Raw genomic sequence first — 27,509 nt, forward strand, 5'->3', positions numbered from 1 at the left:
CTCCGCTTCCTGAAACATCAACATGGCGCCGGTGTTAGTAGCGTTGAAATGCGGCTGTCATTTCCAAAGACGAAAATGGGCATTTTTTGTTCAACAAACAAGCTCATATCATATTTGGAGTAAAAGTCACCTTGAAAACAGGACGGAACATAAACGTCAGAGCACACAGCCGGTGAGTGACGTGTCGTCTGGTGGGAAAAGGACAGTGTTCACAAGGTTAGAGATGGAAAGTGGCTCAAACTAACTTTTTAGAAAAGTCAAGTGTGTCGTCCCTCGTTATTGTCAGTGTAATATCAGGCTAGTAAATTACCCGGCTGACTTTGAGTTGAAAAGCATGCTGGCTAACTTTATATTTACTTGTAACGTCATCTGTTAGTTACAACGTTGTGACAAATACAGTGGTTGTGAATTTGTGATTACTGTATATTAAAAGAATGACAATGGATGGTTTATAGAACAATTCACTCAGTTATTAGCAGTCGTTGTGGAACACCAATTGTTGGTGCGGTGTCGTTCACATGTTGTATCAGCGACCACTGACAAGTCAATAATGAGATAAGATTCGTTTCACCAGACAGAGGGAATGACGTCTTCTCAGCGGTGCTCCCCTCAGGATCTATAGCTAACGTTAAAGTTTATTATTGATCCGCTTCCAGTGTGGCTGTGGTCCACCTGTGTGAAGGGAAAGAAGTGAAGATTCTGCACACATGTTCGAAATAAAGCATTCATATACATAAAGATTTCCAAAAATTTTGTAATCATGACTCAGTTTTGTCAGACTCTTGCATAAAAACATCGGCGCAGCATAGGACAAATTAGTACTCCACGTGTTTATAGCACCCATATTCTAACACAACCATATACATTGTGTATAGCACAACTACTAACACACTCTGTAGGTGGACTTTTTAAAAAAAATTCTTTCTAAATCATAACTGATTAAAAGTCTTTCACCTGCTCACATATAAACATGTTAACTAAACCGTCTATACAACTTGTTTAAACTCACAAAGATTCCATACTTGTATTTCTTCAAATGATTTCGTGTTGGTTAGAAATAATTGTATTTATAGTCAAAAGAACTATCAAAACAGCTGTAGAAGCTTTTAAAACCATTCCTTATCCTTTTTCTGAACCATATACAAATATTTTTGAACTGAAAATGTAAATATTTTGGCAACATCACAGAAAAAGGACAATTTTGGGTACTGCTTGTTAAAATTAATGGTTTTTGCAGTTTACTGTCCTTTCTGTCATTTCTTTTATGTAACTGCTAATGACTGATTATTGAAACCATCGAGATATATTGGTGATTATTGAGAACATCTGTTTGTTTTAGCTGTTTTTCTATCCGCATTTAAAGACATCAACATGGAGCACAAGAAAGACCCCAGACAATCATCAACTTTTGAAGGCAGCAAAAGTAAGTGTAAACAAATTGAAACAAACCAAACTCAATGTCAGTTATCAAAACTAAACACAGAATAACAATGGGTGGATATCTCACAGCATCTGCAGATAACAGACAAAAGAGCTTGTTGGCATGGAAATGCAGGAGGACGGCTAAATGCAGATCCAAAAAATGTGGTGAGTGTCACCTTTTTAATTTTTGTTCATTGAAACAGGTTGTTTGTGCACTGGTATTTTTAATGAAGGACTTTGCACATCAAAAAGAGAGAATATGTTGGAGATAGGCTGGGACTGCAGCTGTTGACTTATCTATTAGCCTTTGTTCAGGGAATTTCCCATTGTACCACTGTGACTGTACCTTTCAAAAATCCCTAAAGAAACGACTCAGCAGATTAATCCAGGTGATGTGTCTCATGCTAATGACAGCCATTAGTATACAAAGGCTCTGTGAAACTTGAATTTCAACTATCCCCTTTGACACCCCCTGGCACCCCCATCAACCATAGCTGAAAAGCCAGACGGTCGTTGGACCAGCTCACTGGGTTAATAAGATAGGACAAGACCAGCCACCACCAGAACTGAAAAAGCCTCTTGGATGAGAGGTGAAACAGTTTCAAGAAACTTTCTTAAAGTCCAGTGGATTGATTTAAACAATTTTGGATAACCATGACCTGGAAGGTACACAGAAATAATAACTGAGAAGCTCCACAGATACCATTATAAAGATTTCCCACCCTTGTGTTTCCCAAGTTACAATCTAACAACGTTGTTTTATGTTTATCAGTAATTTGTCTTGTAGCCTTGTTGTCCCAGGTTGAGGTGCACCAGTTAATCAACTGGCCGATCAATTGATTGGTACAAGAAGCATTATTTTGCTATAGCTAGTGGCCAGATAAGCAGTCCTAAGATTCATTCATGCTCCATGTATGTATTCACATACATTTGACTGTTTCAAACGCTATATTTGTCAATGGCCACATACTACTGTAGGTTGTTTACCCTGACATCCGTACAGCAACTAGAGGGCAGTGAAGAGTTAGATGATTATTAGCAAAGTAGGTAATGCCAGAAGAGGTCACTGTTAAGTACCTACTAAACAAAATGCGACATCTTACACAATGGTTTGTGAACCCATTACATACCTCACATCGTGAGGACATAGGCTTTTTTTGTTCAATTTTTCCTTTCACTTTTTGAACCTGCTTGTGTCCTTGCACATTTATTATGCCTTACTCGAATCATGGATATTCAATGCCTCAAACTATGCTGCCTTTTGTTAATGTCCTTACAGAATAAGAATATCGGATGCACCACAGATACTTCTGTTTGTCATTCATACTTTTATGTATTTACTGATTTATGTTATAAAAATGTAATAGGTTTCAAAAACTGAACATCATTTCTCCCTTTTATTCCTTCAGTCTTCACATGATCAGTGTATAATAAGGGACAACTCTGCTCTGCATATAGTACAGAGACCTCAGTCATGCATTTGACAGTTACTGTTAATCTTGTCTCTATAGAGTTGCACATTGGTTTATTGTATTTGATTAAAGGCAGGTGTTGGGCAGATTTTCCTGTAATTGTTGGAAGATTTGCTGCACAGCTCTGTTGTATGGCACTGCTACTATATTGAATGGATCAGAGGAATTACTGCATAGCCTATGGTTTGCAGAGTCCCTGTTGCAGTTGTGTGGTGGAGACTGGGTAAACAAGAATGTTGGCGCTCTCAAGCTCAGTTGGGATGACAGCCCAGGTGTCTCCTGGGATGTGTAGTGTCAGACTGGATCCACCTGGAGACTGCTGTCATTGCTTTTCCCAGACTGTCCCAAGGGATTCATATTGACATTTTGTGTTCCATGTGTCTGCCCAGACAGACATATTTACATTATTGTGTTTATCACTCTGAGATGAAAGTGAGTCACTGATGTTAGCAAAATGAACAAGAGGTTATACAGTGTAGTAAATACTGTATAATCTCTTGTAATAGGTTGGGGCTGTATAAAATTAGCGTGACTCATTTTACCTGTGTCTTACAGGAGAGACTTGTTTATTATGCTACTGTTGTTATAATCTAAGTTGAGGTTTTGCTGTTTACCACTACAGCTAAAGGAAGTGAATTCAACCCAGATCCTGTCTGCTATGCTGTCCTATGTGTGGCCAAAGAATAGACCAGACCTCCGCGCTCGTGTTGTCATCTCTCTGGGCCTGCTTGCAGGAGCCAAGGTAAGTTTACTGATAATGGATAAAATTTGTACTTTCCTTTTTATTATCTGTCTCATCTTATGTCTTATTTCATGCTATTCCAATGAAAAACCTGTCTGAAACTTGACTACAGAGAATCACTTACCCAGGCTACCTCACACTTGAAACTGCAGTTTTTAAAAACATGATTCACTGACACTTAATTCAGTAGAGCCAGTGCAATTGACAAAAAGTTGACCCATACATCTCTGTCTGTTTGTTAGTCTCTTGCTGTACTCCAATAGTAAAAGGCTTAGGATTTTCATACTTGTTTTTCATCTTGTTGGCAAAATGTGAAATAAGGCCATGTCTACAGTGTTGAAGAAAATGAAAGGTTAATCTGGAAGCTACATCGTTACCTGTATGTCTCAAAATGCACTCATTCTTCCTTTAGTGAAGATTCACTAAAGATTCACTCAGTTTCCTCATTTATGTTTCACTAATTACCAATTATTTAATCATCTCATTTTGATTCTATATTTGTTTTAAGATAATACCCACAATTCCTACACATTTTCAAGTGTGTGTTTTGATGCAGGACTAATACGTCCGTGTTAATAGTGAAAAGGCGTCTGTCAGTATAACAATCAGTAGCTATATTAGAATAGAAAGAGCAGATTAACAGTTTAATTAGCCACTCAGTGTCAGCTAAAAGTTTCTGTATCTGGGTCCCAAAAATGTCATTAAGGTTCACTGAGAAAGCCCACTTAAACAAAATGACCTGATTCAAGGTAAGCAGTATTTTTAAATGACCACACCATCAGCATCCTGACCTAGAAGATTTAGCACACAAATTTTTCGATTGTATTGACAGATTTCAATTTTTTTTAAAATATGAGACAGAGAGAGAAAACTGATGCTTTCCTCAACAATATTTGGAGCAAAGTTAAAATTGGAGCTGAAAAAGTTGCAAAAGAGTTCCTGTCATCTGAAACTGTCCAATAATTTTCCCAAATATCAAAATGTAGTGAAAATAACTGAATTTTGTCACATTAGTTTAGTTTTTTATTTTTATGTTTGATTTTTCACATAACTTTTCATAATGTTTTTATGATTTTCATAAAATTTGTTTTCGCAAACTCCTAGCAACAAAACACAGAACAGCATTCCTGATTAATTCACAGGTTTTGATGTATTCATAACTTCAACAAGGAGGCCATGTTTTCACTGGTGTTGTTGTCATTGTATTTGCATAAAAGGATGAAAACAGAAGTTATTTTAGTTGAACAAATGCTTTACAGTGGAGTGACTGTGCTATTCTTTAATTGGAGGCATGATTCACTAGGGTTCCCTTTTCAAAATGGATAATACCTTTTTGAAACGAATTTAGGAGAAAAAGGAACAGCATCCCAATAATATAATCTATGTAAAGCATGATTTAACTTGAGATGGAGCTTGCTAAACAAACAGACACCACAGATGTTTCTGCGGAGATGAGGTAAATTATTTTGATTGTGCATTTTCTAGATGACATTTCAATGGAAATGCCAGAATTATTCTTACCTGAGCCGTAAAATGTAATGTGATGGGGATGTAATGCACATAAACAAAAATAACTTCTTTTCGGTACTTAAAGGCTCATAACGTTATTAAGTGACTTGGCAACAGCCGAGAAGCCCACAAAAGAAAAAAAAAACTGTCTCAAACTGTTGATCTCAAACTGTGACGGGTTTTTCATATTCTTTATTTCCTAAGTGATTTAATGAATAAAATGGACGTTTTTGGTCGTTTCAGTCTCTCTAGCTCATTTTCAGTGAGGGCCGCATCAGCATAATGTCTGTCCTCAAAGGGCCAGATGTAACTTATAAATATAGCTAAATTTAACTCAATGTAATGTAAAATAAATGTAACTAGTACTTAATGTTGAATAACTCAAAAATTACTACTTGTTGAAATTACAAACATTACAGTTGCACAGAAAAAATGTTTGCTTGTTTCCCTGTTTTAACCTAAATCCTTTTAATTTGTCAGATTATTATACGCACAAAGGTCCATCAATCAAGGATCAAACTATCCAAGAGAATAAAGAAAAATAACATCAAACACAAGTTAGGACATTAACTTTGTTCAAAACGTTTTTGTCAAAGTTAAAATGGGCTCAATTGCTGCTTTGTGGGAAATGTAGTTTTTGGTCAAAGCACACTTTTGACCTATTTATTTTTAGACACTCTGACCTTCTATGCTCTTGCGGGCCACATAAAACGATGTTGCGGGCCACATTTGGCTCCCGGGCCTTGAGTTTGACACATGTGCTCTAGCTGATGAATATTCCTTGATGAGCTTGCTTCTGTCATGTTAGGGATTGAAGTCTTGAGTGGGACACATGGTCTATGTCTATGAACAGGTGAACTAGATATGTGCCCTCCTTTAATAGGCTCTTTGCAAAAACATTTTCTCATTCACCTGTAAAATGATGATTGGTCCTCAAGGACCAATCCTTTTTTCATTTTGTTTGTTTTTTGGATACCCAAAGTAGTGATCTTCATAGGCGTGGAGATCACTGGTGCTTGGTTAATTGGCAATTGGGGATAGTGTCTTGATAGGGTGTGAAAGAAGAGCCCTTGAAGAATTGTTCAAGGGTCGCCATGACTAAATCATGCGTATGTACGTCGGAGATTTGCTCAAGAATACCAACCAATACTGTTTGCAAATGATTTAGGTCTGATTTCATTATGCGTCTGAGGTTTGTCTATGATTTTGTTATCCGTACCTTCTTTTCAACACCTTTAGGGAATTTTTTAAATTACCCACTTGGATTGAAGCATGGCCTGAACAGATTTGTGTTGGGTCGAAGTAAATGTGGTTACAGGTCTACAGTATACCATTCTCTGAATATGATAACTCTGGTGGTCAGTCCGAAGCTATTTAAATCAATCCACTGGACTTTAAGAAAGTTTCTTGAAAATCTTTCGCCTCTCATCTAAGAGGCTTCATCAGTTCTTTCTGTCTGAGTAATTTTTCTAACAGACAGGCTGACAAACTAATACTGGCAAAAACATTACCTTGTTGGCGGAGGTAAAATCCTAAAAGAAGCTGCCAAATATGCTGTGGTGAACATTGATGTGTTGGGGTGACTCGTCACAAGTGTCTGGGGTGTGTTAAACATATTTTGTTTGTGTGAGAGAATGAAAGGGAGAGCGAGAGGCAATTTTAAGTCAAGCTGCTTCAAATAAATTGGTATATAAAAAACTACATTTAGAGGAACTTTCTTCAGATATTTGTGTTTTTGTCAGTCACACATAAACAATATGATGTATTAACATGAACTCAGTGGAAGGAAGGCAGGAACGAACCGTCAAACAATCCACACAGTGGGATGAATCTAAATGTTCTTTTCACTTCCTTTAACATTGTGAGACAGGGATTTTCAGCATTTTTAAAAGTAATTATGGGGAACTATAACAGATTTCCAAGAACGGTGGAGCATGTGTCAGTGAAGAACACATTACATTTTGGGGCAGGTGCTGATAAAGGGGCAGATCCAGGATTATTTTTTGAACTTTCATTGAAATAGCAAGATAAGAATTTTTTTCTATTTGCTATATTTGCACATGTACCAGGAAAACTAAACAGACTGGAAGAAGTTTAAGCCTTTGGCAGAGGTTTGACTTCTTAGTGCCATTCTAGTTTGATTAATTGTAAAGAAATGGTACGCTGCTGAGGACCACCCTGACATGCATACGGTAGTGATTCAAGACACTGTTGCTAGTGTGATGCATGGCAGCTTTTAACAAATGTACTACTGCCACAGTGTGTGTGTGTGTGTGTGTGTGTGTGTGTGTGTGTGTGTGTGTGTGTGTGTGTGTGTGTGTGTCTGTTTGAGGCAATTTTTAAATCAAGTAAATAGAGTACAGTATTTATTTATCCCTTAAGGAGGTTCCATCAGGGAAATTAATTTCTCCGTCGCACACGGCACAGTGAGTACACAAAACACAGAAAAAGCACACAGAAAGCACCAGCACATAGAAAGTAGTACAACACCAAATAGAAAGATTACTGTAATAAATAACCCATCAAGAATATACAAATATTCTAGACAAATATAAAATTGTAAATATGCATAGAAATGAAATAAATAAAATAAACAGGCCTAGTTAAATATGGGTATAGTGAATAATCATGTGGTTTTTAGTAAATTCCACCTCTGCACTCTAATATTTGTGACATTTCCATCTCAGATATGTTGAAATCAAGCTCTTGGTTTCTGCTACCTCAAATGAGGCTTTTTTTTTTGTCTGCGTGGAAGTTTGTGTGTTTCACACTGAAGGCTCAGCTAATTCTCTACAGCCTACACTCTGTTCGTCTACTTGAGTCACTATCTCTATTATAAGGTGACATATAGCAAGACACAGATTGACATCGTGTTGATTTAATCTCCAGGTGGCTGCTGATGGCTTCAAACCTCACATTTAACCTTATCTTGTGTTAGTGGCAAAAACTGAGGACATGTTTTGAGGCCCTCTGATAATAGCTTAGGGTGTTTTTGTGTTGTGGTCTGTTTTCTTGGTAGCAAAGATATTGTTTTTCCTGTAGCAACCCAGAGGAGGTCAGTTGTCTCAGTCAAATACTCTAGTGTGTTAAGCGGGAACCCCATGATTTAGTGTTTTGAGCATAAATAGCACATGAACCTGTCCTTTGGCATCAACAGGGTCATCATGATTTAATATTTTCATTTGCATAGAGTTATTTTTGCATTGAATTTATCAGATTTATGCAATCTAGAAATTGCAAGGACTAAGGAAACCAAAAAAAAAACCCTGCCTGCTGTGAGGGGTAAAGAGGTTCAAATGAAAGAAAAACCTTCTGCTTTGTGTTGATGTGTTTCCTGGCTGTCCTAATGCACAGCGGACCGCCTATCCCGAGTCACACAGCTGTCCCTGTGCTTTTAATTAGCGCTAATAACCATTTCAGTTCCATTAACAGGAAGCCCCATCCACCTCACCAGCAACTACTCAGTCAGTCAGGAGGAGACGACACAGGCACCCACCACACACCATACATAACTGGATTCTACACATGCAGTATGCCCATGTTCTTGAATCTGGCTGGGCAGTGATTAATGGATTTACTGTCTGACTGGAGCAGAAATCAATCTTTTTAAGCATGTAGTGGTTTATATGCATACGTAGAGGCACCACAGAGAACTATTGAGAGAATGTCAAATTAATAGGTTGTTGGAAAATTGTTTCTTCTTTTTTTTCCCTCTTCTCAACATTTCCCCAATCCTTATCTTCCTCCCAGATCACCAACGTGATGGTTCCCTTCATGTTTAAGTATGCAGTGGACGAGCTTAACCAGATGTCGGAACACATGCTGAACCTGAGTGACGCGCCAAGCACTGTGGTTACCATGGCAACGGCAATGCTGATTGGCTGTGAGTCACAGACTTGTATTGCCTTGGCAGGTGCTGGGTTCGTCGGAGGGGACGGTTTGACTACCTATTATCTACATGCTGACCTTTCCAAACACGTTCATATCATTGCCACTCAGCACCTTGTGGCTTTCCCTGACTCTCTTTACATCAGGTGTTCTGTTCTGCAAAGTTCAGCTCACATCAATCCATTCTGAGTTGACTTGGCTTCAATCTCTCCAGCCCTCTTGTGAACACTGACAACTTTTCACATGATATCTGTTTGCTCTCCAAGCACACAGAGCTGGGTACCTTTCTAAAGCAGCGGGGAAGAAATTGTTAACATTCTCTCTCAATTGAATTGAATTGGTTGGATGTTTTTTTGTGTTACCCAAAGGCCAGGAAGTTTCTTTCACTTCATTCTTTGAGAGTGCCTTCCTCTTTTCCTCACCTCTGTCCAAATGGGCCCTGTGAAAGAGAGGTCATGGAATGAATGAACTGAGCTGCTTTTAAAAAGCAAAAATAAATAAAAGTAAACATTGTGAAGCTGACACCCAGCATAAGTTCTTGGCCTTGAGGTAGGATCATCTTGGATGCAATGTACACTTGTCCTGTAGCCACTTATTTTAATGAGCCCACTTATTTGCACACTAATTCTGGCTGAATAATTGGAGCAGATGAACACAGCTCCAGACAAGACAAATTAAGTTGACAAGGAAAAATGAACGAGTTGTCCTTGAAGAAAGGAGTTATATTTTTTGTTCCCTCTTTGCAACACTCGGGGCCCCTGTATTTGAAGCCTGCTTTGATGAATGTAATTTGGCTGAAAGGGGTGCACAGCGCTCATCGTGCCTTGTCAAATGTGGACACATTGTTCATTATATGAGCAGTTCTATTTAACGCCACATTACAGCCCCTGAAGACAGCAGACAGAGAGATTGTAACCTGACTTTAGTCTCAGCAGACAAGTCGTGTACTCACACAACTCAGTGAAATCACCGCAGGAAAGCTCATCTGCCATTCAAACACAGACTAATAGTAATTTGTTATTATTCTAGCTATCTGCTGATATAACTGTGAGAAAGAAGAGGTCAAGCAAGTGATTGTAATTAGAATATGTTGTGAATTTATTGGAGTGAAATAATTACAAAACAACATCTAAGATAACATCCTTTACTGACAAAATGCAAAATAATAAAATTAGATTCAAGAAAAGAACACACTTAAAGTCACCTCATTCTCCTCTTGAGTTCTGCCTACACGTATTCTGTAGTATTCTGCACGCGCATCATCAGATACCCTCCCTTCCCCTCTGCCTGCAGCGCGCTGGCCAGTGATAGTAAAGAGGTTTCAGGCTGCATCCTGCTTTGTAATTACAGAAATCTGGGGAGGCTCCTACAGTGGCTCTTTTTTACTCTCAAACAGGAGATGATGTAAATAAACTGCCTTGTCAACTCTTACAAGTCCTCACTGTAGAGCAGGTGACAAGCCACCGCTCCAGTCTGAACTGTCTCAATACTGTTCTATCGTAAATGGTTAAAACAAGGCTTGGCTTTTGTTTAGTTGCCACATCACTTAAGTGCTACATAACAATCCTTTGTGTTCAGAGTGAAGATATAGTCTCTTCTGGTAGCACCCTTTCCCACTGTTTAAACATTCCTGCTTTTCAAAACTTGTATTTTAATCTCTTCCTGTTTTCCATTTATCCCAGATGGTGTGTCGCGGTCTTGTGCCGCCCTTTTCAATGAGTTGAGGAACACCGTGTTCGGCAAAGTGGCCCAGAGCTCCATCCGACGCATCGCCAGGAACGTCTTCCTGCACTTGCATAGTTTAGATCTCGGATTCCATCTCAGCCGCCAGACGGGAGCGCTGTCTAAAGCCATTGATCGTGGCACACGAGGCATCGCTTTTGTCCTCAGTGCACTCATCTTCAATCTTGGACCCACATTCTTTGAGATGGGCCTTGTCAGTGCCATTTTGGTGAGTCTCACTGTGACATGAATGTACAAAGATACTGAATGTAATCAGGTGCTTTGTGAAATTGTTAGTTACTATCAGAAACACTGCTTTTTTTGTCTTGATACTATTTCTTTCTCAGTCAGGTTAGCTCCAAATCTTCCATCGCAGTGTGACTCTGCAATGCAGATCTTCTGTTTTGGGATATCACCTAATTTATTTTCAAAATATAAAAGGAATCCCCATGAACCTTTGGTGGCAACACAGAGCTCATTACTGTCAATTGTAAATTCCAAAGCTTTGTTGCAGCTTAATGTCCTTCTATTGGGTATGTCTTGAAAGAGTGTTTAATCTATAGTTTCCTGCAATTATTCCTCTCTGTAATGAAGGCCGATTCAATTGCCCAAGTAGCTGAAACATTAGCGTGATTAGTTCTCGTAGTTTCCTCTTCATTTGTAACACTCAATTTCATAGTGGAATGGTCAAAACCAGCACATTCTGTAAATCCCTTGTGACACCAACAGATTTGATGATGATGTGGTAGCCTGACTTTATGTCACAGATCTCAGTGAGGTTGTCTTGTTTTGACTGTATATCTCTTTTCTGCAGTATTACAAGTTTGGTGGACAGTTTGCAGCAGTGGCCTTGAGTACCTTAGCAGCTTACGCCACCTACACCATTTTCTTCACACAGTGGAGGTAACAACAATGACATTTGTGTCAGACTTGTGTCTGTCTCTAGTTGAGACCTTTGTGTTATTGCTTGTGTTTGTTACCACTTGAAAGAGATTCAGTTTATAGTTTGTTTCTCTCTGCGCTCACAAAAACACAGTTAATTTCTCAGCTGAAATGTATTTTTAAGAAAGTATTTGGTGATTGTGAAAATATTTCTGTGCCCAGAACTCGCTTCAGGATAGAAATGAACAAAGCAGACAATGAAGCCGGCAACACAGCTATTGACTCTCTCCTCAACTACGAAACTGTCAAGGTGAGTTTGAGGCACCACACATCAAAACTCTTCTTCTGTCCTGACTGTTTGTCATTTGTCCATTCTTCCCATGTATGACCGTCTCTCTTTTCTCTCTAGTCACTGAAGGCACCTTTAATTGGACAAATATCTGTTGTGGGAACGGTATTTTACTGGAAAAATTTTGCCCTATATTAGCCTTATAATGAAAGAATTGTCTGTTTCTCGTTTGCTCTCTCACTTTTTCCTCCCTCTTCACCTCATTACATTTTAGACAATAGACTCCATGCCAGTCCCAAATTTGACGTATATGAAAATCTTTTCATATACCATTGTGTACAGTAGGGCAGTGTCACATGACTGTAACCTCACAGAACCAGATTAGGAGTGTTGTTATAGAAATTTATTCTAATGGAATGTCAGCATTTGGTGAGATTTCAATTTCTTATGCTCTCATGGGATTCATATCCTCATCAACACTCCATTATGTGTATGTTTTAATGAGGATAAGGTTCCCAGGTAGTAAAATGGTTACAAACATACATCTTTTCCTGAACTGAACTGGACAGATAGTCACATTGAGGCCCTTGGAACCAAGGTATTGATCAGATCTAATGAGAGTGAGCCAGCAATTCAATGTTATTGACTATTTTTTCTCAATGAAACCTGATTGAGATGACATTCTCGAAGGGACACACATTTGGTCATAGGTTTCATGACTACAGCGATGGTATTTTACTTACATCTGTGAAAGTATTTGATTTCAAACACTGATATTCAGAGAGCACAAACATCCGCCAAGGCTCAGTTCCCCGATTTCTCATTGATCCTTAAAGGAATAGCGTAGGCGTAGGGACAGGCTGACCATCACACTAGGACTCCTTTAACATAAAATCTTATTGTAGTTTGGAATCCCATTGGTGTCATTAGTTTGACAGATATTTGGGGATTGTGCTCAGTCACTCTGAAACACAATTGAAGGAGGCAGTCACAGACTGCAACATCCCGCGACACCCCTCAATTCAAAATTTTACCCTGACCAACTTCCATAGGTCAAAGATCAAATCTAGTGCTCTGACCTACTTTCATAGATCAAAGCCCAAGCTTTGATATATGGTCTTACACTGGCCTTCTCCCTCGTTTTTCTATCTTATCCAGTTCCTGAGTGTACAAAAGTTGAAATTTGACCTTGACCTTGACCTTGACGGACGAACAGACGAACACTGACAATTACAATACATCACCACTTTGAAGTGGGATGTAATAAGCAGTTTCTTATTCAAGGTAACATACCCTATGCATCAAACATGTATTATCAAAGTATGTTCTTTTGCGTTTTGAGCAATTTTGCTCACAGACTTGCACACAAGAAAATGCCTGCCCAAACGTAGCCTCCCTGGATGTGGTAAACTTTATGGCTTCCCAGGACTTTTGATCATGTAATAATTGATTGGATTGAAATAATAAAAATTATGATACAAATGAAGCTGTGGCAGTCAAAATTTTTTGTGATGAAAAAGCAATGTACAGTCGCCTCGATAACACCCCCAACCACACCTCAACCCCCAAATAGTAACAACACAGTAGTAGGCTTTACTAGAAATAGGCAAAATAACATGCTATTAAAAATACCCCAGGGAAGAGGACAACCACAAGCACATCTCTGCAGGGTGAAATCTACTTCTCACACCAAAACAACTCGGTTGAAATAAGACTCCGGTGGCCAGTCAGCGGGGGTTAAACCTGGCATTTAAAACAATAGGTTAGCATGCTCAGGATTACGTGTTAAGAGGGTACGGAGTACACGACACATGCAACATTTGAAATAAGGCAAACGGGCAATCTTTACACCATGGTCACTGATCGGTGTCTGCAGAAGGATGAAAATGTACTGCAACTACAGTTTATGTCCCTCAGGCTGGATCATGGTGGACCTGACCAGTAGTTCTGTTGAGAGTTGTTTTTTCCACATTTTTGTGAAAGCTGGAACCAACGACATAGGCTAGCTTTCACATCTGTCCACCTTGTACCAAACATGGCGGCCATGGTAAAAATGTGTGAAGTTGCTGGTGTCCGGCTTGTGAGGAGAGCAGCGAGACACAAACGGTGATGGGCATGCCGGAGTATCCTCACATGACCATGTCAGAAAAAAGAAAAAAACCCACACACACTCCTGCTATTCATGTAACCCACAATATGCACCCATGGAGCCTTCAGTAGCAAAAAGAAATGATGGTAATGAGTTCATCCCAATAGTACATGTTACATGACTGTGGAAACAGCTGTAATACCAATCAGGATGAAAACCATGATATAAATTTACATCAACATAGTGTTTACATGCAGGCAGTTCACAGTTATTGTGCTGCTTATTTTAATATATACAGTATCACATTTTGACAAACCTGCTCATGGCCATTCACATTTCTTCATGGTTTGCTATGTTTTGGACAGGAAGTGTCTGCCACTGTCATTTTTAGGAGGCATGTCTGCTGAGGGTCAGAGTATTTTTTGTTGCCAGTGCTCCTACAGCCACATGATTGGTGTGTTGAGGATCTAAATTTTGCCTGATGCTTTTCTGTGGCATGTTTGTCCTGAATGTTCATCTTTTGCTGCTTTAAACCTCCTTCTAGGTAAACTCATTATAAGTAGTACACATATAAATGTTATTAAAATCCAGTATTTAGTGTTTTGTTGTCTGTTCCAGATATATTTGGTATCCATGTTATTTTCCTTGCTGTATTATTTTACGTCCTGTTTTGCTTAATGTTTTGTTCTGTGGTATTTTGTGTCATCTGTGCCAATGCGGCCGGATTTAGCATCACTCTGAGCTGTGAGTGTGCATATGTAATTAGATCTCCGCCCACTCAGAAATCCGTTCCACTTTCACAAAGGGCTGGATGAGAACCTGAACACGGTGCCTTGCACTGCTACTTGTTTGCCTTCCATGTGCTACTTTCTTCTCTCTCTTTCTGATTTCCTGCATTTCCTTATATGCAAATCAGTAGCAAGTTGGTAGCAGCACAGCACCACTACTGTTAGCTAGAGAACCAAATCGCCCCCTTAACCAGAGCAGAGGAACAATAGTCCAAACTAAACAAAAAGCAATATTAGGTAATTGGCAGTAGAGTTGAAGAGGGTTGTTGTTTTGATTGTGCCACAGTTTTATGTGCTGAATTTAAGAGCTGCGTCTCATTATGAATTTTGTCTCACGATAAATTCTCTGGCTGTATTTGTCAGTCAGAATTAGAGCTGCTTGGGTGGTGTAACACTTGAGATCTATGTGTGCTTTATTGTTAGATGTCTGTGTAAGCTGTTGCAGACGGAAATGCAGGGAGCGATGATGGTGCCAGTGATGAATTGTATGCAGCAGCTCTTGTTTAATGTGCAAGTGATATTTAGACTTTCATTGCTTTTGTAATCATCTACTGTTCCTGAACTGCTCATTTGCTACAAGCACTATTTTCTGTCAGGGCGCAACATACAGGGCAGGCTCTGGATTTAATTGTATTGCACTCCAATCCTTAAGATTAGAGGACAAAAAAAATGCTTTAAAGACAAACACAGACCTAGACGACGCCCAAGTGGTCACTGAGAATAAATGCAACGTTAATGCAAGCTGTGCTAAAATGTCTTTTAGCCTGACACTGCTCTCCATGCTTCCTAAACCTTTAACCTTAACCATATTTTTTTGTTGTCTCATTTCCTCATCCTTTCTCTATTTCCTTCCTTTTGTTAATCATTTTGTGGTCTCTGTGCCCTATGTCCTCAAACTGTCTCTTTATTTCTCCCTCTCTTTATTTTTATCATTTTGGCTATAGTACTTCAATAATGAGAAATATGAAGCTGAGAGGTATGACAACTTCCTGAAGATATACGAGTCAGCCTCTTTAAAAACCACGTCCACACTCGCCATGCTCAACTTTGGCCAGAGTGCCATCTTCAGTTTCGGCCTCACAGGCATTATGTTGCTGGCCAGCAAGGGCATTGCTGCAGGTGGGTGAGGTTTGTTGTTCTGTGTGTGTGTGTGTGTGTGTGTGTGTGTGTGTGTGTGTGTGTGTGTGTGTTTGTTTGTTTGTGTGTGTGTGTGTGTGTGTGTGTGTGTGTGTGCGCGCGCGCACTTGCTTCAATTTCTTTGAAAATTATTCTGTCAATATTTAGTAATTATGAAAAGATTGGGTGGTCATCTGACTGGTACTTGCTTATTAGTTTTTTCACGTTTATTATTACCTCACAGCACAGTTGAAATAAAAGATAATTTAGAAAAATGAAAGCTCCATATTAAATGGCTAGATGAAAATGACACAAAGTTAAGTCTTAATTGAACTGGATAATGGAAATCACAGTGGGTGGGAGCTGTATTACACTTTGTCTGCTTCCACAAGTTGAAAATAGAAATGTTTTATTTTTATTTTTTTGTGTTCAGTATTGATGTAGTATCACTACTTGTGTGCAGCTGTCTGAGTTGTTGTGTTGCTGTGTGTAGGTACCATGACTGTGGGAGATCTGGTGATGGTGAATGGGCTGCTCTTCCAGCTCTCCCTCCCCCTCAACTTTCTGGGCACGGTGTACAGAGAGACCCGGCAGGCCCTAATAGACATGAACACTCTCTTCACCCTGCTCAGCATTGACACAAAGATCAAGGTAACTTGTCAACTTGACACACACTTCTCTACATTATAAAAGTACTGTAATTGCTTTTTTTTTTTTCATTTTGTACTTACATTCTAAGAGAGAACATCAGGGAAGGTTTTAATATAAGAGCAGGTATAGACTTCAATTTAAAATCAACTTGAAAAACCAAAGCAGCTTTTTTGTTTTTATTCTGCAGATAATGTGAGACATATAAATTATGTGATTGTACAAGAGACTGCACCAAAGGCTACAATGTAGTTATGGCATAGTTAACATGTGCACATGTCCTGGAAATAATATTGCCTTTAGATATAGTGTTTACAGCTCATAGGACTCTGACACCACTTCATTTGTTAAAACTTGAAGAGCAGGACATGCAATGTCACTGTGTTCTGTATCAGGAGAAAAAAACACTCATTTTAATTGCTGCACCCTTGACTGATAAAATGATTAAAGGCTGCTGTTCTTTTTTCCTTTTATTTGTGCAGCTCACCTTAGCAATTATTGATCAAGGAAATAGATGTGTATCATTTTGAACAGTTGAGAGTGAACAAAACCTTCATTTATTTATGCTTAGGTGTCAACGCTTAGTGTTTTTCATCACCTCTTTTAAACCCTCCATTCCATTCTTTTCAGTATTGATTAATGTACAAATGTTATCTTGATTAATCATTTCATTGTCTTACTCCATTCAGTAAGTTAAGGGTTAAAAATCCTTATTCCCCAGAGCCAGAGGTACCGTATATAATTTGCTGGTTTTATATGGCCAGTAGTGAAAACCCAAAGGTATTACATTTACTATTGTATTGATGAAGGGTTTTGGATGTTGGGAATCACTGGAATTAAATATTTAGTCTACAAGTCAATTTTTGTAGGGGTAACACATCAGGAAAAAAAATTCTAATTTATATTCGAGAGGCTGAAACTTACAAATGTTTGGTGTTTATACAGGCAGATGATGAAATGTTATGAAAAATTGTTGTTCAGCACTTGACTAATGGATTTATCAACTAAACATTTAATTCTAGTGCTTCTTCACATCTATTGCCCTTTCATAAGAGGTTGAGCACCACAAAAATGGATGGATTTTAGAATGTGAATCCACTTCTATGATTTTTGTAAGTCATTTATTGCATTTTGCTTATTCCTGCATAAAGCCAGAGCACACCTTGCATCAGAGGGCTTTGAAGTCAGTTTGTTTCTTAACAATATGAATGTGTTTTCTGTCTCCACCCTGTAATTACAGAAGGAGAAATGTCTGGATATTTTTGCTCATATGCCTCTCCATTGTGTATCCCAATGGAATGGCACTGCCCAGCAGACCATTACTGTCTGAATGCTTTTTGTGTAAAACATTAGCCTATTATTGGCTCTCAGCACTTGGATGGAAAAGAATTTAAAACTCTATTGCTCCACAAAATTAATTGAAAATTATTATTTTTTTGTGATGGAATGATCTGTTTATACTAATGCAATGTGAGTTATTTATACAGATGGACTGAGTTGAATTTTGGGTGTTTATGTTGCTTTTGGTTGATAAAAAAAAAGTGAGAGAATCAGGCTTTCACTCTGACTATTATAGAGTATTATTCACTGCTGACCTTTGCTGCCTCTCAGCACTTGGACTCAATGTGGGACGTTTTCACACCTATTGATCCTTCAGTCACCATGAAGGGCAGTGTGTGAAGATGCAGATGTTTTTTTTTTCTTGTAATGACTTCCAAGTTTGCTTTGAATGTCTCTGCTTAATGCAATGTCAGCTCAGTGCTGATCCCTGTTTCCAAGGTGTAGGAGTAACGCTTCATTATGTTAAGCCTCGTCTGCCAGTGGCTGTTCTGCATCTGTCTTTCCTCTCCTCCTGGGTCTCAACCCTCTCATGATCTTATCCAGGAGAATAATCTCGCCCCGGCATTAAGCATCTCACCACAGGAGGCCACTATCCGCTTCGAGGACGTCTATTTTGAATACCTGGAGGGCCAGAAAGTCTTAAATGGAGTGTCCTTTGAAGTGCCTGCTGGGAAGAAGGTGGCTATAGTTGGTGGCAGCGGCTCAGGGTAGGCCATCTTTCAGACTGTCAAACCTTTATCCAGATAAGTGACAGCTGATTTGAATGTGCAGCACAGTCATATCATAAGATATCATCAGAAGACTGGGGGAGGATTTAATAGACAGAATTATTCTGACGATTGATTCCACATCTGTTTGCAGGAAGAGCACCATTGTGCGGCTCTTGTTCCGCTTCTATGAGCCCCAGCAGGGGAAAATCTTCATAGCTGGGAAGAATATCCAAGATGTCAGCCTTGACAGTCTGAGAAAGTCTTTGGGAGTCGTACCTCAGGTCTGATGCACACAATGCAAAATGGTTTTTAAAAAATTAAATGGAACTCAGTAGGGGGCGTATTGCTGGAAAAGTGAAACAATCCTTTTGACTCTTGTTTGTTTAGCTTTCCTGTGCCATGACTCATCCCTCCACAAAGATTGATAGAAATAATTTTGACACCATTCATGACAAATGCTGAAAAAAATTCCCATTATACAAAGTTAAAGCAAACGAAGGAAATTCCTTTATCCACATATTATCCACAGTTTAAAGGTGGCGTCTGTAGCACCTTGCCCACCCCTCCACATGGTTTCATGGTAATCTGTCAAGAAGGGAATGGAAAATGGAAAAAAACTGACACAAAATGAGGAAACGAATTTGTTCTTTTTCCAGATTCATTCCAAAATGACATTGGTGATCTAAATACCAGATAATTTCACAGAATGTCTTGAAGGCCTGTGTGGACGTTTTTTGCATAATTGATGGAAATGGAAACCTGTCGCCAAATGAGATTCTCTCCTTTATTTGGGCGCCGTGCAGTCCTCTCAATATATTTAATATAAATCTATCAAGTACATTTTGTAAAATCCTGCTAATAGACAAAACAACTACAGTATTACCCCATTGTCAGAAATACAGCAATTATTTCCTCTTCTTTTTAAAAAAAAGTATTTCAAACCTTTTCACCACAAATTAAACATACATTTATCTAGGTTTTTACTTTTCAATAGTAGATATTGTACACTCCTTTCAGAATCAATTTTGAATAATTATATACAACAAGGAGGCATTCTAAACATTAAAACCAACGGTTACAACTGCATTCAAAATGAGCACGATTCCGTTAGGTTACTGAGCTCATGGGCTGATCTGAACAGATGGTACATGAACAGTATTTTTGTCATTTGCGTTCTTCCTCATTCTCCCTCCTACCCTTGTCTGTGTGTGTAGTCCTCTGCCTCTGCTGCAATAAAAACATCCTCTGAAGCCTCATTTTTTTCCCTCTGTGTTGTTGTCAGGATGCTGTTCTGTTCCACAACACCATCTTCTACAACCTGCAGTACGGGAACATCAACGCTACACCGGAGGAAGTGTTCCAAGTGGCGCGTCTAGCAGGCATCCATGATGCTATCCTCAGGATGCCCCATGGCTATGACACCCAGGTTGGGGAGCGGGGCCTCAAGCTGTCAGGTTTGCTGCACTATTATGACTGCTATAAAAAATGCTCTTCTCTGCAGAAGTCAGTAAAAGAACTTTGTGCTTTATGACTCTTTGACATTCTAAACTCAAAAATGTGCAATTCAGAAATGATTTCATTAACTGTTAATTAACTTCTGATATATGTGAGCAGGGACATACAGATTATTGTTCTATTCAAAAGGCTGCAGCTTTCATTTTCACTTATTCATGTCTTTTTATTATTCTGTTGATTCTTTTTGAATGGAATACTTTACCTGTATCATTTAAGAAAATGAAAAGAAACCGTGGTGACCCTCAAATATCTTACTTTGTTCAACTTAAAGTCCAAAAATGTTTAATTTTTAATGAAGTGAGAAATGTAGCAGTAGATTTAAAAATCTGTTTTTAAATAATTGACTTGGGCAGTTAATGATTAATGTAGTTTTTGCTAAAATGTCAACGGTGTAACACTAGATGTGACCATCCAGTGAATATTTTCTGAAATCAGAAATGGTCCAATCAAAACATTGTGTCATCATGAATAACTGTTTGATAGTGAATCATGATCAATTGTACGACTTAAAAATTAAAGGTACACTTTGTACAGTCGGTTATTTTGTACAGTTACTTGAAGAAATGAAGCAAAGTACCAGAGCCCCCGGTCCTCTAATTGTCCTCCGTGTGCTGCCAAGAATATTTATTAGGATGTAATTGCCGTGTTTTATTTTCTGACAGAGAAATATGACAGAGACGGAAGGACAAATGACATGCAGAGCATTTCAGTTTGCAGTTTGCATGCAGTTCTGTTTGATATGCAGTAAGGGTACATTTCTGTGTCATGTTTGGCATCATTCTCATCGTGACTCACGTAGCCCACGAAAACAAGCAGTTTGCATAGAAATTTCACTCATTATTAAAGATAGATTTTAAAAACACATGGATAGTTTAAAAAAAGGTTTAGTAAAAATTCAAATTTAATAAAATGATGATCTGGCTGTCTTCCCCTACAAATAAACCTTAACATCTATTGCTTATGCTGTGTTCAGAGTCAAAGCAATTCAAAATGTTTGCACTCCGCAGTCACATACAGTCATTTCAAAGCCTCTAGGTGTAATTTGCCAGACAGTACGAATGGTGCAACATGAATAATGCACGTTTTGAGTGGAGTCAGTTGAAAGATTTAAACTTGAGCTACACGTGAACCATGTAGACACCGGGACATAATAGAGTTGCACCGAAGCACTTGACAAAGGCAAACAAATAAATCCAAGTCTTTCCCAAGAAAACTATAAATTGATTCAAAAGTAATTTCAATAATAGTATTTTCCCCCTTCTTCCTTCAGGCATATTGAGACTTCTTAATGTAACTGATATTGCTGCAGTATAATTTGAGTTAAATCTCTTGACTTTAAAGTAGATCTGGTAAATATGGCCCGTTTATAAAGTCTGTCTCACTAAGACTAGTTTAAACTTATTTTAACTGTGTGGCCGTTTTTAAAAATAGTAGTCATCTGGCCAAGCTTTGCCCCACCTGCCTACAGCTAGGTGCCACTACGCTCCTCTCTGTTGTCTGAGATGCCAAAACAAGAGGAAGCCCTGGAACAACATGATTTGGACTGAGGACCTGTAGCGTGGGGTTACACCAGTCAGTAACGTCCACTGGCCTCATTCTAAATGAAAAGAACTCTTCTGATGTTTCCACACCACAGTTTCCCTAGTCTGCATCCAAGACATGTGGGAAGAGTCAGATACATGGTGCAGTCTGTCCACACACACACACACACACACACACACACACACACACACACACACACACACACACACACACACACACACACACACACACACACACACACACACACACACAAAATGTATTTTAAGTGAGATATAATTGTTGCATATTTGAATTGTTTTCTCCGGTGAGTAACCGTGTGAAACACATCATCATCCTATCAACCCAATTAGGAGCAGAGGATGCATCATGGCATTGTCACAGTGAGATTCATAAATAGACTTGTTGCACTTCTGCATGTAGGCGTACACATAAATCGTGACTATTGAGTTGGTGGCCTCTGGGGTACATTACCCCCCAGAGGCAGCCTCAAAGTGGCCCATTATACATACATTTGACACAGGACAAAATACAAACTGCTGTATCTTTACACCAATGTAAATGGAAAGACGGCAGGCTGCTCAAATGTTATCACTAGGTTTGTGCCGATGCCGTAGTCATCTTCACAGCCAATGCCTATGTTGTGTAATAGCTTGTGCACATGTGTTCTTGGCACGTTGTCTGAAAATGAAGTGTGGCCAGGCTGTCTTGAGTTAGCAGGGTTCAACTACGTCATCTACAAACACCAGGTCTGAAGACCGACAACACCTCTGATTAGAAACCAATCAGAGGTGCTTCCTCCTAATGAAAACTCAGTTTTCAAGGGGAGGTAGATCATTTCATTCAATTTCACAGCGTGACCCCGGAGTGTCCGTGTGACTAGTGTAAGAAAACTGCTTTCACAAATATTATATCTCGATCAAGATTTACATAATCAGTATGCGGTGCCTCACGATGGCTCTCTTATTTGGTTTGGCACATATTGTTTCTGCGGCTGGGACATTAAACTCACAACACATCAAACATTAATCAGAATGTTTTCATGATCCAACGGTCCGATCCATGGAGGTAACAGCCACAAATACCCTCGTTGTATTTTTAAGAAATTCTTAGACTGTGTTGTTGTGTTTACCTAACTAAACTATTTCATTAAATCCTAAATATTAAAACGGGGCTAAGACGTTGATGGGAAAATTTCATAACACAAAAAATCTGGTTCCTTTGTAGATAAACTGATTCTCAACATTTGCTGTGTTGCAAAAAATAAATAAATGGTATTATGACAAGTTAAGTAGGTGAATTTCGCCTCCAGTTGAACAATGTACAGTAGACACGTCTTCTTCACCTGCTGTGTTCCTCTGGTGCTTATGATGGCAGCACCAATATCTTTATAAGTGAATCAGAGGACACGCAAAATAAAGACATTACAAACTTCTCATTAATTTTCAATGCGTCTGTGTGTGACAGCTGCCAGGGAGTTTGTCAAAGGGGGCTTCAAAATTTCTTCGTTGCCATTCTCCACTGCCAGAAATATTTATATCTGCTGAATGTTACTTTCTTTCAAAATGCCACACAGAGCTCCAACACAGTGGGAGAAATCTTTGTGTCCTGCTGCTTTTTCTTCTCAGTTAAATCAAAGTCTGTTTCACCAGTCTGAAGCCTGCAGTATTAGTTTGTGTGTGTGCTAACCCTCCGTTTCAGATAATTATCTGATGAGAAGGGATCACTGCTGTATCTTAACATATTACAAACCTTTTTGTCTTTAGCCTGGTTTGCTTTTATTAATGACAACTGTTTTATTTCAGGAGGGGAGAAGCAACGTGTCGCCATAGCCCGCGCAATACTGAAGAATCCACCCATCCTCCTGTATGACGAGGCTACATCCTCCCTCGACTCGATTACAGAGGAGGTGGGCCTGACCAAGCCTGAACATGTTGATGCTGACCCACACATGATGTGTGTTTGTTGTGGGCACAAACGCCTGTCCTCTGCTGCACGTCCAGCTCAATACCTCACCATCCCTGGATACACATTTAGCTGAATACGAACGCCCACTCATCTCACTCCTGCGTTACATACCTGCTGTGACATACCCCCACCCACCTAAACCACACACAGACACAAACACAGACAGACACACACCACCACCCAGTTCTTTCTTGCCACCTGCTGCTGTTTTTTTTCTACCACTTCTCCACCTCATCTTAACCCCCCCCCCCCAAGTCTCAGTAAATATTACATTTAATGAGAAAGTTTAGCATGGCCTCTCTGAACTTCAAGAGAAAGAGTGGGTAGATGTGGATGTTAATTGAGATTTGATGTTACTTCTCAAAAAAGTGTTTTTAATTATCATATATAAACATAGGAGAGGGACTCAGGAAAGTTGCCGAACAACATACTGTTGACTCAACTTGTGCGTCAGACCAAAATTTAGAAATTTCACACATGTGCTGCCACTCCTGCACTGTTGTTTTGATTTTTGATTTTTAACAGACCATCATCACAAACGGAACAGTTGTTTTACATCAGGTAATGCTCTGGTAAAAGAATGTGATTATGTTATTTGTCTGTGTATACTTCCAGAACATACTGGCCTCCATGAAAGTGATGGTGAAGGAGAGGACATCAGTGTTCATCGCCCACAGGCTTTCCACAATCGTAGATGCAGATGAGATTATTGTGCTCAATGAGGTAAAAATTCATCCACTTACATTTGACTTGATCTCATACTTTCCTTCATTAACATTTCTTGTGGTATTGTCGGAATCATAAAAAGAACATCCTATAATTGTCAGGGTTTTTGAGTACAAACATGTGTTGTGTTAATTGCTAGTCCAATTAGACAATTTCACATTGAAGTGAAATAACGACCTGTACTCCAAATAACCTTCAGCGCACTCTATCTGCCAGCAACAGTACATTTCCAAGGAGCCTCTCTTTTTGTCACTCATTTAATTTAAGTCACCTTTCTGCAACATATGTTATTCAAACATTCCTTGTTTAGCTTTTCTCATTACCTTCGACAGCAGAGCGCTGTTGGTAGAACTGGACGTATTATTTTCTCCATAAGGGCTCATTAAAGCAGTCAGACTCGACTGGCTGCTTTGGTCAGATGGCATTTCTTGTTTGTCTTGGTGACTAATAAAGTATGGGCTGGCTTCCCAGACACTGATGAGTCCTCACCCAATGTCGAACATGTTTTTCAGTAGAGTCCACCACTGACGTGGTCTTACTCTATGGTATGTGATCATCGGTGTTTGATTCATTCTGAAGGGGCAACAGAGAAAGAGCCTGTTGAAATTTTTAAAGAAAGACAGTACATGTTTATGAGGCAATTTAATTGTATTGTGCATCAGGGAAAAATAATATGAAGAGGAAAATCCGGCAGCACATAATAGTTTGGGTTTAAGGCCCTCTAAAATCAGAAAAAAAGTCTTTTATTATCTGTAAACTAAGAGTTAATATGGAATATCATCCAGATGAAGTGACATTTCCACTCCCACAGACACACAGGATGAAATAAGGAATTACTCTGAACTGTGGCATGGAGCATGTGTTGTTCCGTGTTTCTGGAGATAGCGGGGATCAGAGGGTCACACCGAAAAAGCCGTGTTCATGTGTGATGTCGCCGTGGTGTTTGCTGGTGTCACCAGAGGACTGCCTGGGGCGCTCATTAAAATAACGAGTGAAAACAGTCACATGCTCATCTTGGGTGCACTAAAAGATGATGCCAAAAACCTCTGCATGCTCATTGGATGTGGGGGAAGGGGTTGCCTTCGTTTGTGTTTCACTGTGTGGGAGGGATGTGTGTTGCGTGTTGATGCGCGCGCGCGCGTGTGTTTGTGTCTGTGAGTCCTTGTTTTTGAGAGAGACTGCAACAGTTGTTGGGGAGGCGGCAGGGATTCTAGAGGGGAGCTGACTCTCTGCAGTGTGGTCACTGTTGTGTGGTCATGTAGAGATGCCAACTATAGCTCTGTGTTCACGCCATCCTCACTTTAACTTCATTTGTGTTGCAGCCGTTATCAGAAAAACACAATTTATTTGTCTCTCCTTTCCCCTTGATTCTCTGCTCTGAATGTTTTCTTTGTTAGGGTAAAGTGGCAGAACGCGGAAACCACCATACCCTCCTCAGCAACCCAAGCAGCTTGTACGCAGAACTGTGGAACACTCAGAACAGCAAAATTGTCAACAACAACCAGAACTTGTCCAAGCTGCCGGCCGATCGTCTGTCCCAGAAAGAGGAGGAGAGGAAGAAACTGCAGGAGGAGATCCTCAACAGTGTGAAAGGCTGTGGGAACTGCTCCTGTTGAGGGCAGCTGCCACCTCCATGCGCCTTCATCGTTTGCAGACGGCTCATGAAGGAATCCGCTGGATTCTGTGAAGTATTGGAGAGGAAGTGGGATAGAGGTAAATCTGCAATTCCTACGCCCACTTCAGCTAAGCCCCCACCCATGTGACTATCTCCTCCTCCTACTCTGAATAAAGACCACTGCTTGCCAAAGTGGAGGAGGAGGAGCAGAACAGGGACCAAGTGTGTTTAGCACTGGCTGGTGTCCAGAGATGGAGCATCTATGCCAGTTGCATTAGCTGAAGCCAAGCATTAGAGACCTTGTATATCACATACGTGTGTGTAAGACATCTGTTAGTCAACATGGTTGCGCCCCACCCCTCCACCCCCACCCTCCTTTTCATTTTTGACATCAGGTTTATTGACATGTTCTGTTGCTTCTGTTTCCAGTGGAGACTCCATGCAATGATTTACAGAGACCCAGGTGATTTTTAAAAAAATAACTTTTAAAATAAAACACAATGAGTCTTTAACATAAAGGGTATATTGTCATATATTACAATTTATTCTTCTTTTAGGCATCCACAATTCAAATTCTGAAGGTTGTTTTAACCTCTGTTGTATAAAATCTGATGAAGTCAAACTGCTCTTTACACTGTTTTCATGTCCTAAAAAATAACAGGTTTGGCAGATGATCAGGTATTGCAGACAAATCACAATATCAATTGGATGGTTTTGACAGGGACATACAAAACAGCTCACACAGTTTTCCAAAGTTACATTTATGTAAATATCGCTTTAGATTCACAAGAAGCAACTTTCATGAATCATGAATGATTTTCCACCACAATCGGAGCCACGTGGGAGCATTTTATATATCATAGGCCTCTTGCAGTGAAAAGTTCAACAGCTTTTTGGATTGTATGATCGCAGTTTAGAGAATTCCTCACGGGGGTTTCATCTTAATTTTTAAAAATGAGCAGTACATGTATGTCCTCATTTTCTGAGGGCTGTTAATGGCTGTGTTGCACATTTGTTTGGAATCTTGGTTTGTATTGTCTGTATAAAAATAAAAAAATGTAAACTGGTGTCTTCTTCTTCTCACTCAGTGCTTTGTGTTGTGATCTAAGATGACTGAGTACAGTTTAGGCTGTACAGTTAATGCTGGCTTTTAACATGTTGTTGGGTGGAGTAGCATAATGATAACCAGTAAACCTTAGGGTGATGCATTCATAACATGTGTTCAACCGTGTGGAGTTGAGACCTGTTTACTATGGTAACACAAATGATATCTGCTACATAAAGCAACTGGAATGCGGTTGCTAATATTGGCTCCCAGGTTTACATTCTGCACCTGCTTCCTTTAAATGGCAGTACAGTAAGTCCATTTCTACCTGCTGCTGGTTTCCAGTGTCAGCCTCAGCCGTGTTCCTCTGTAGGTACGAGTGGAGTTTTCTCCCTGACGTGCGTCACTCTTCCAGAAGAACCACTGAACCACAGGTCCGAAATGACCCCTTGTTTCATTGGTCATCCAGACATCCCAGACGTC

The 27,509-nt window shown here is 39.5% G+C and overlaps 1 protein-coding gene across 2 annotated transcripts; it reads left to right on the forward strand.

Moving 5' to 3' along the window:
* The first annotated feature begins 22 nt into the window (after window positions 1-22).
* On the forward strand, window positions 23-27,042 carry abcb7 (ATP-binding cassette, sub-family B (MDR/TAP), member 7). 2 transcript variants are annotated; one of them, XM_068326037.1, is made up of 16 exons: window positions 23-172; window positions 1,340-1,423; window positions 1,510-1,587; window positions 3,517-3,636; window positions 8,896-9,028; window positions 10,716-10,984; window positions 11,570-11,658; window positions 11,860-11,947; window positions 15,748-15,922; window positions 16,413-16,570; window positions 18,452-18,615; window positions 18,770-18,899; window positions 19,901-20,072; window positions 23,478-23,581; window positions 24,256-24,363; window positions 25,764-27,042. In XM_068326037.1, exons 1-16 carry the CDS (start codon window positions 23-25, stop codon window positions 25,980-25,982), a joined length of 2,241 nt encoding a protein of 746 aa, XP_068182138.1. In that variant the 3' UTR covers window positions 25,983-27,042. The 2 variants fall into 2 exon arrangements, with proteins under 2 accessions (XP_068182138.1, XP_068182140.1); XM_068326039.1 differs by having other exon boundaries at window positions 1,364-1,423.
* Window positions 27,043-27,509: the final 467 nt, after the last annotated feature.

This window comes from Antennarius striatus, chromosome 10, assembly GCF_040054535.1.
Source record: "Antennarius striatus isolate MH-2024 chromosome 10, ASM4005453v1, whole genome shotgun sequence".
Taxonomy (NCBI): domain Eukaryota; kingdom Metazoa; phylum Chordata; class Actinopteri; order Lophiiformes; family Antennariidae; genus Antennarius; species Antennarius striatus.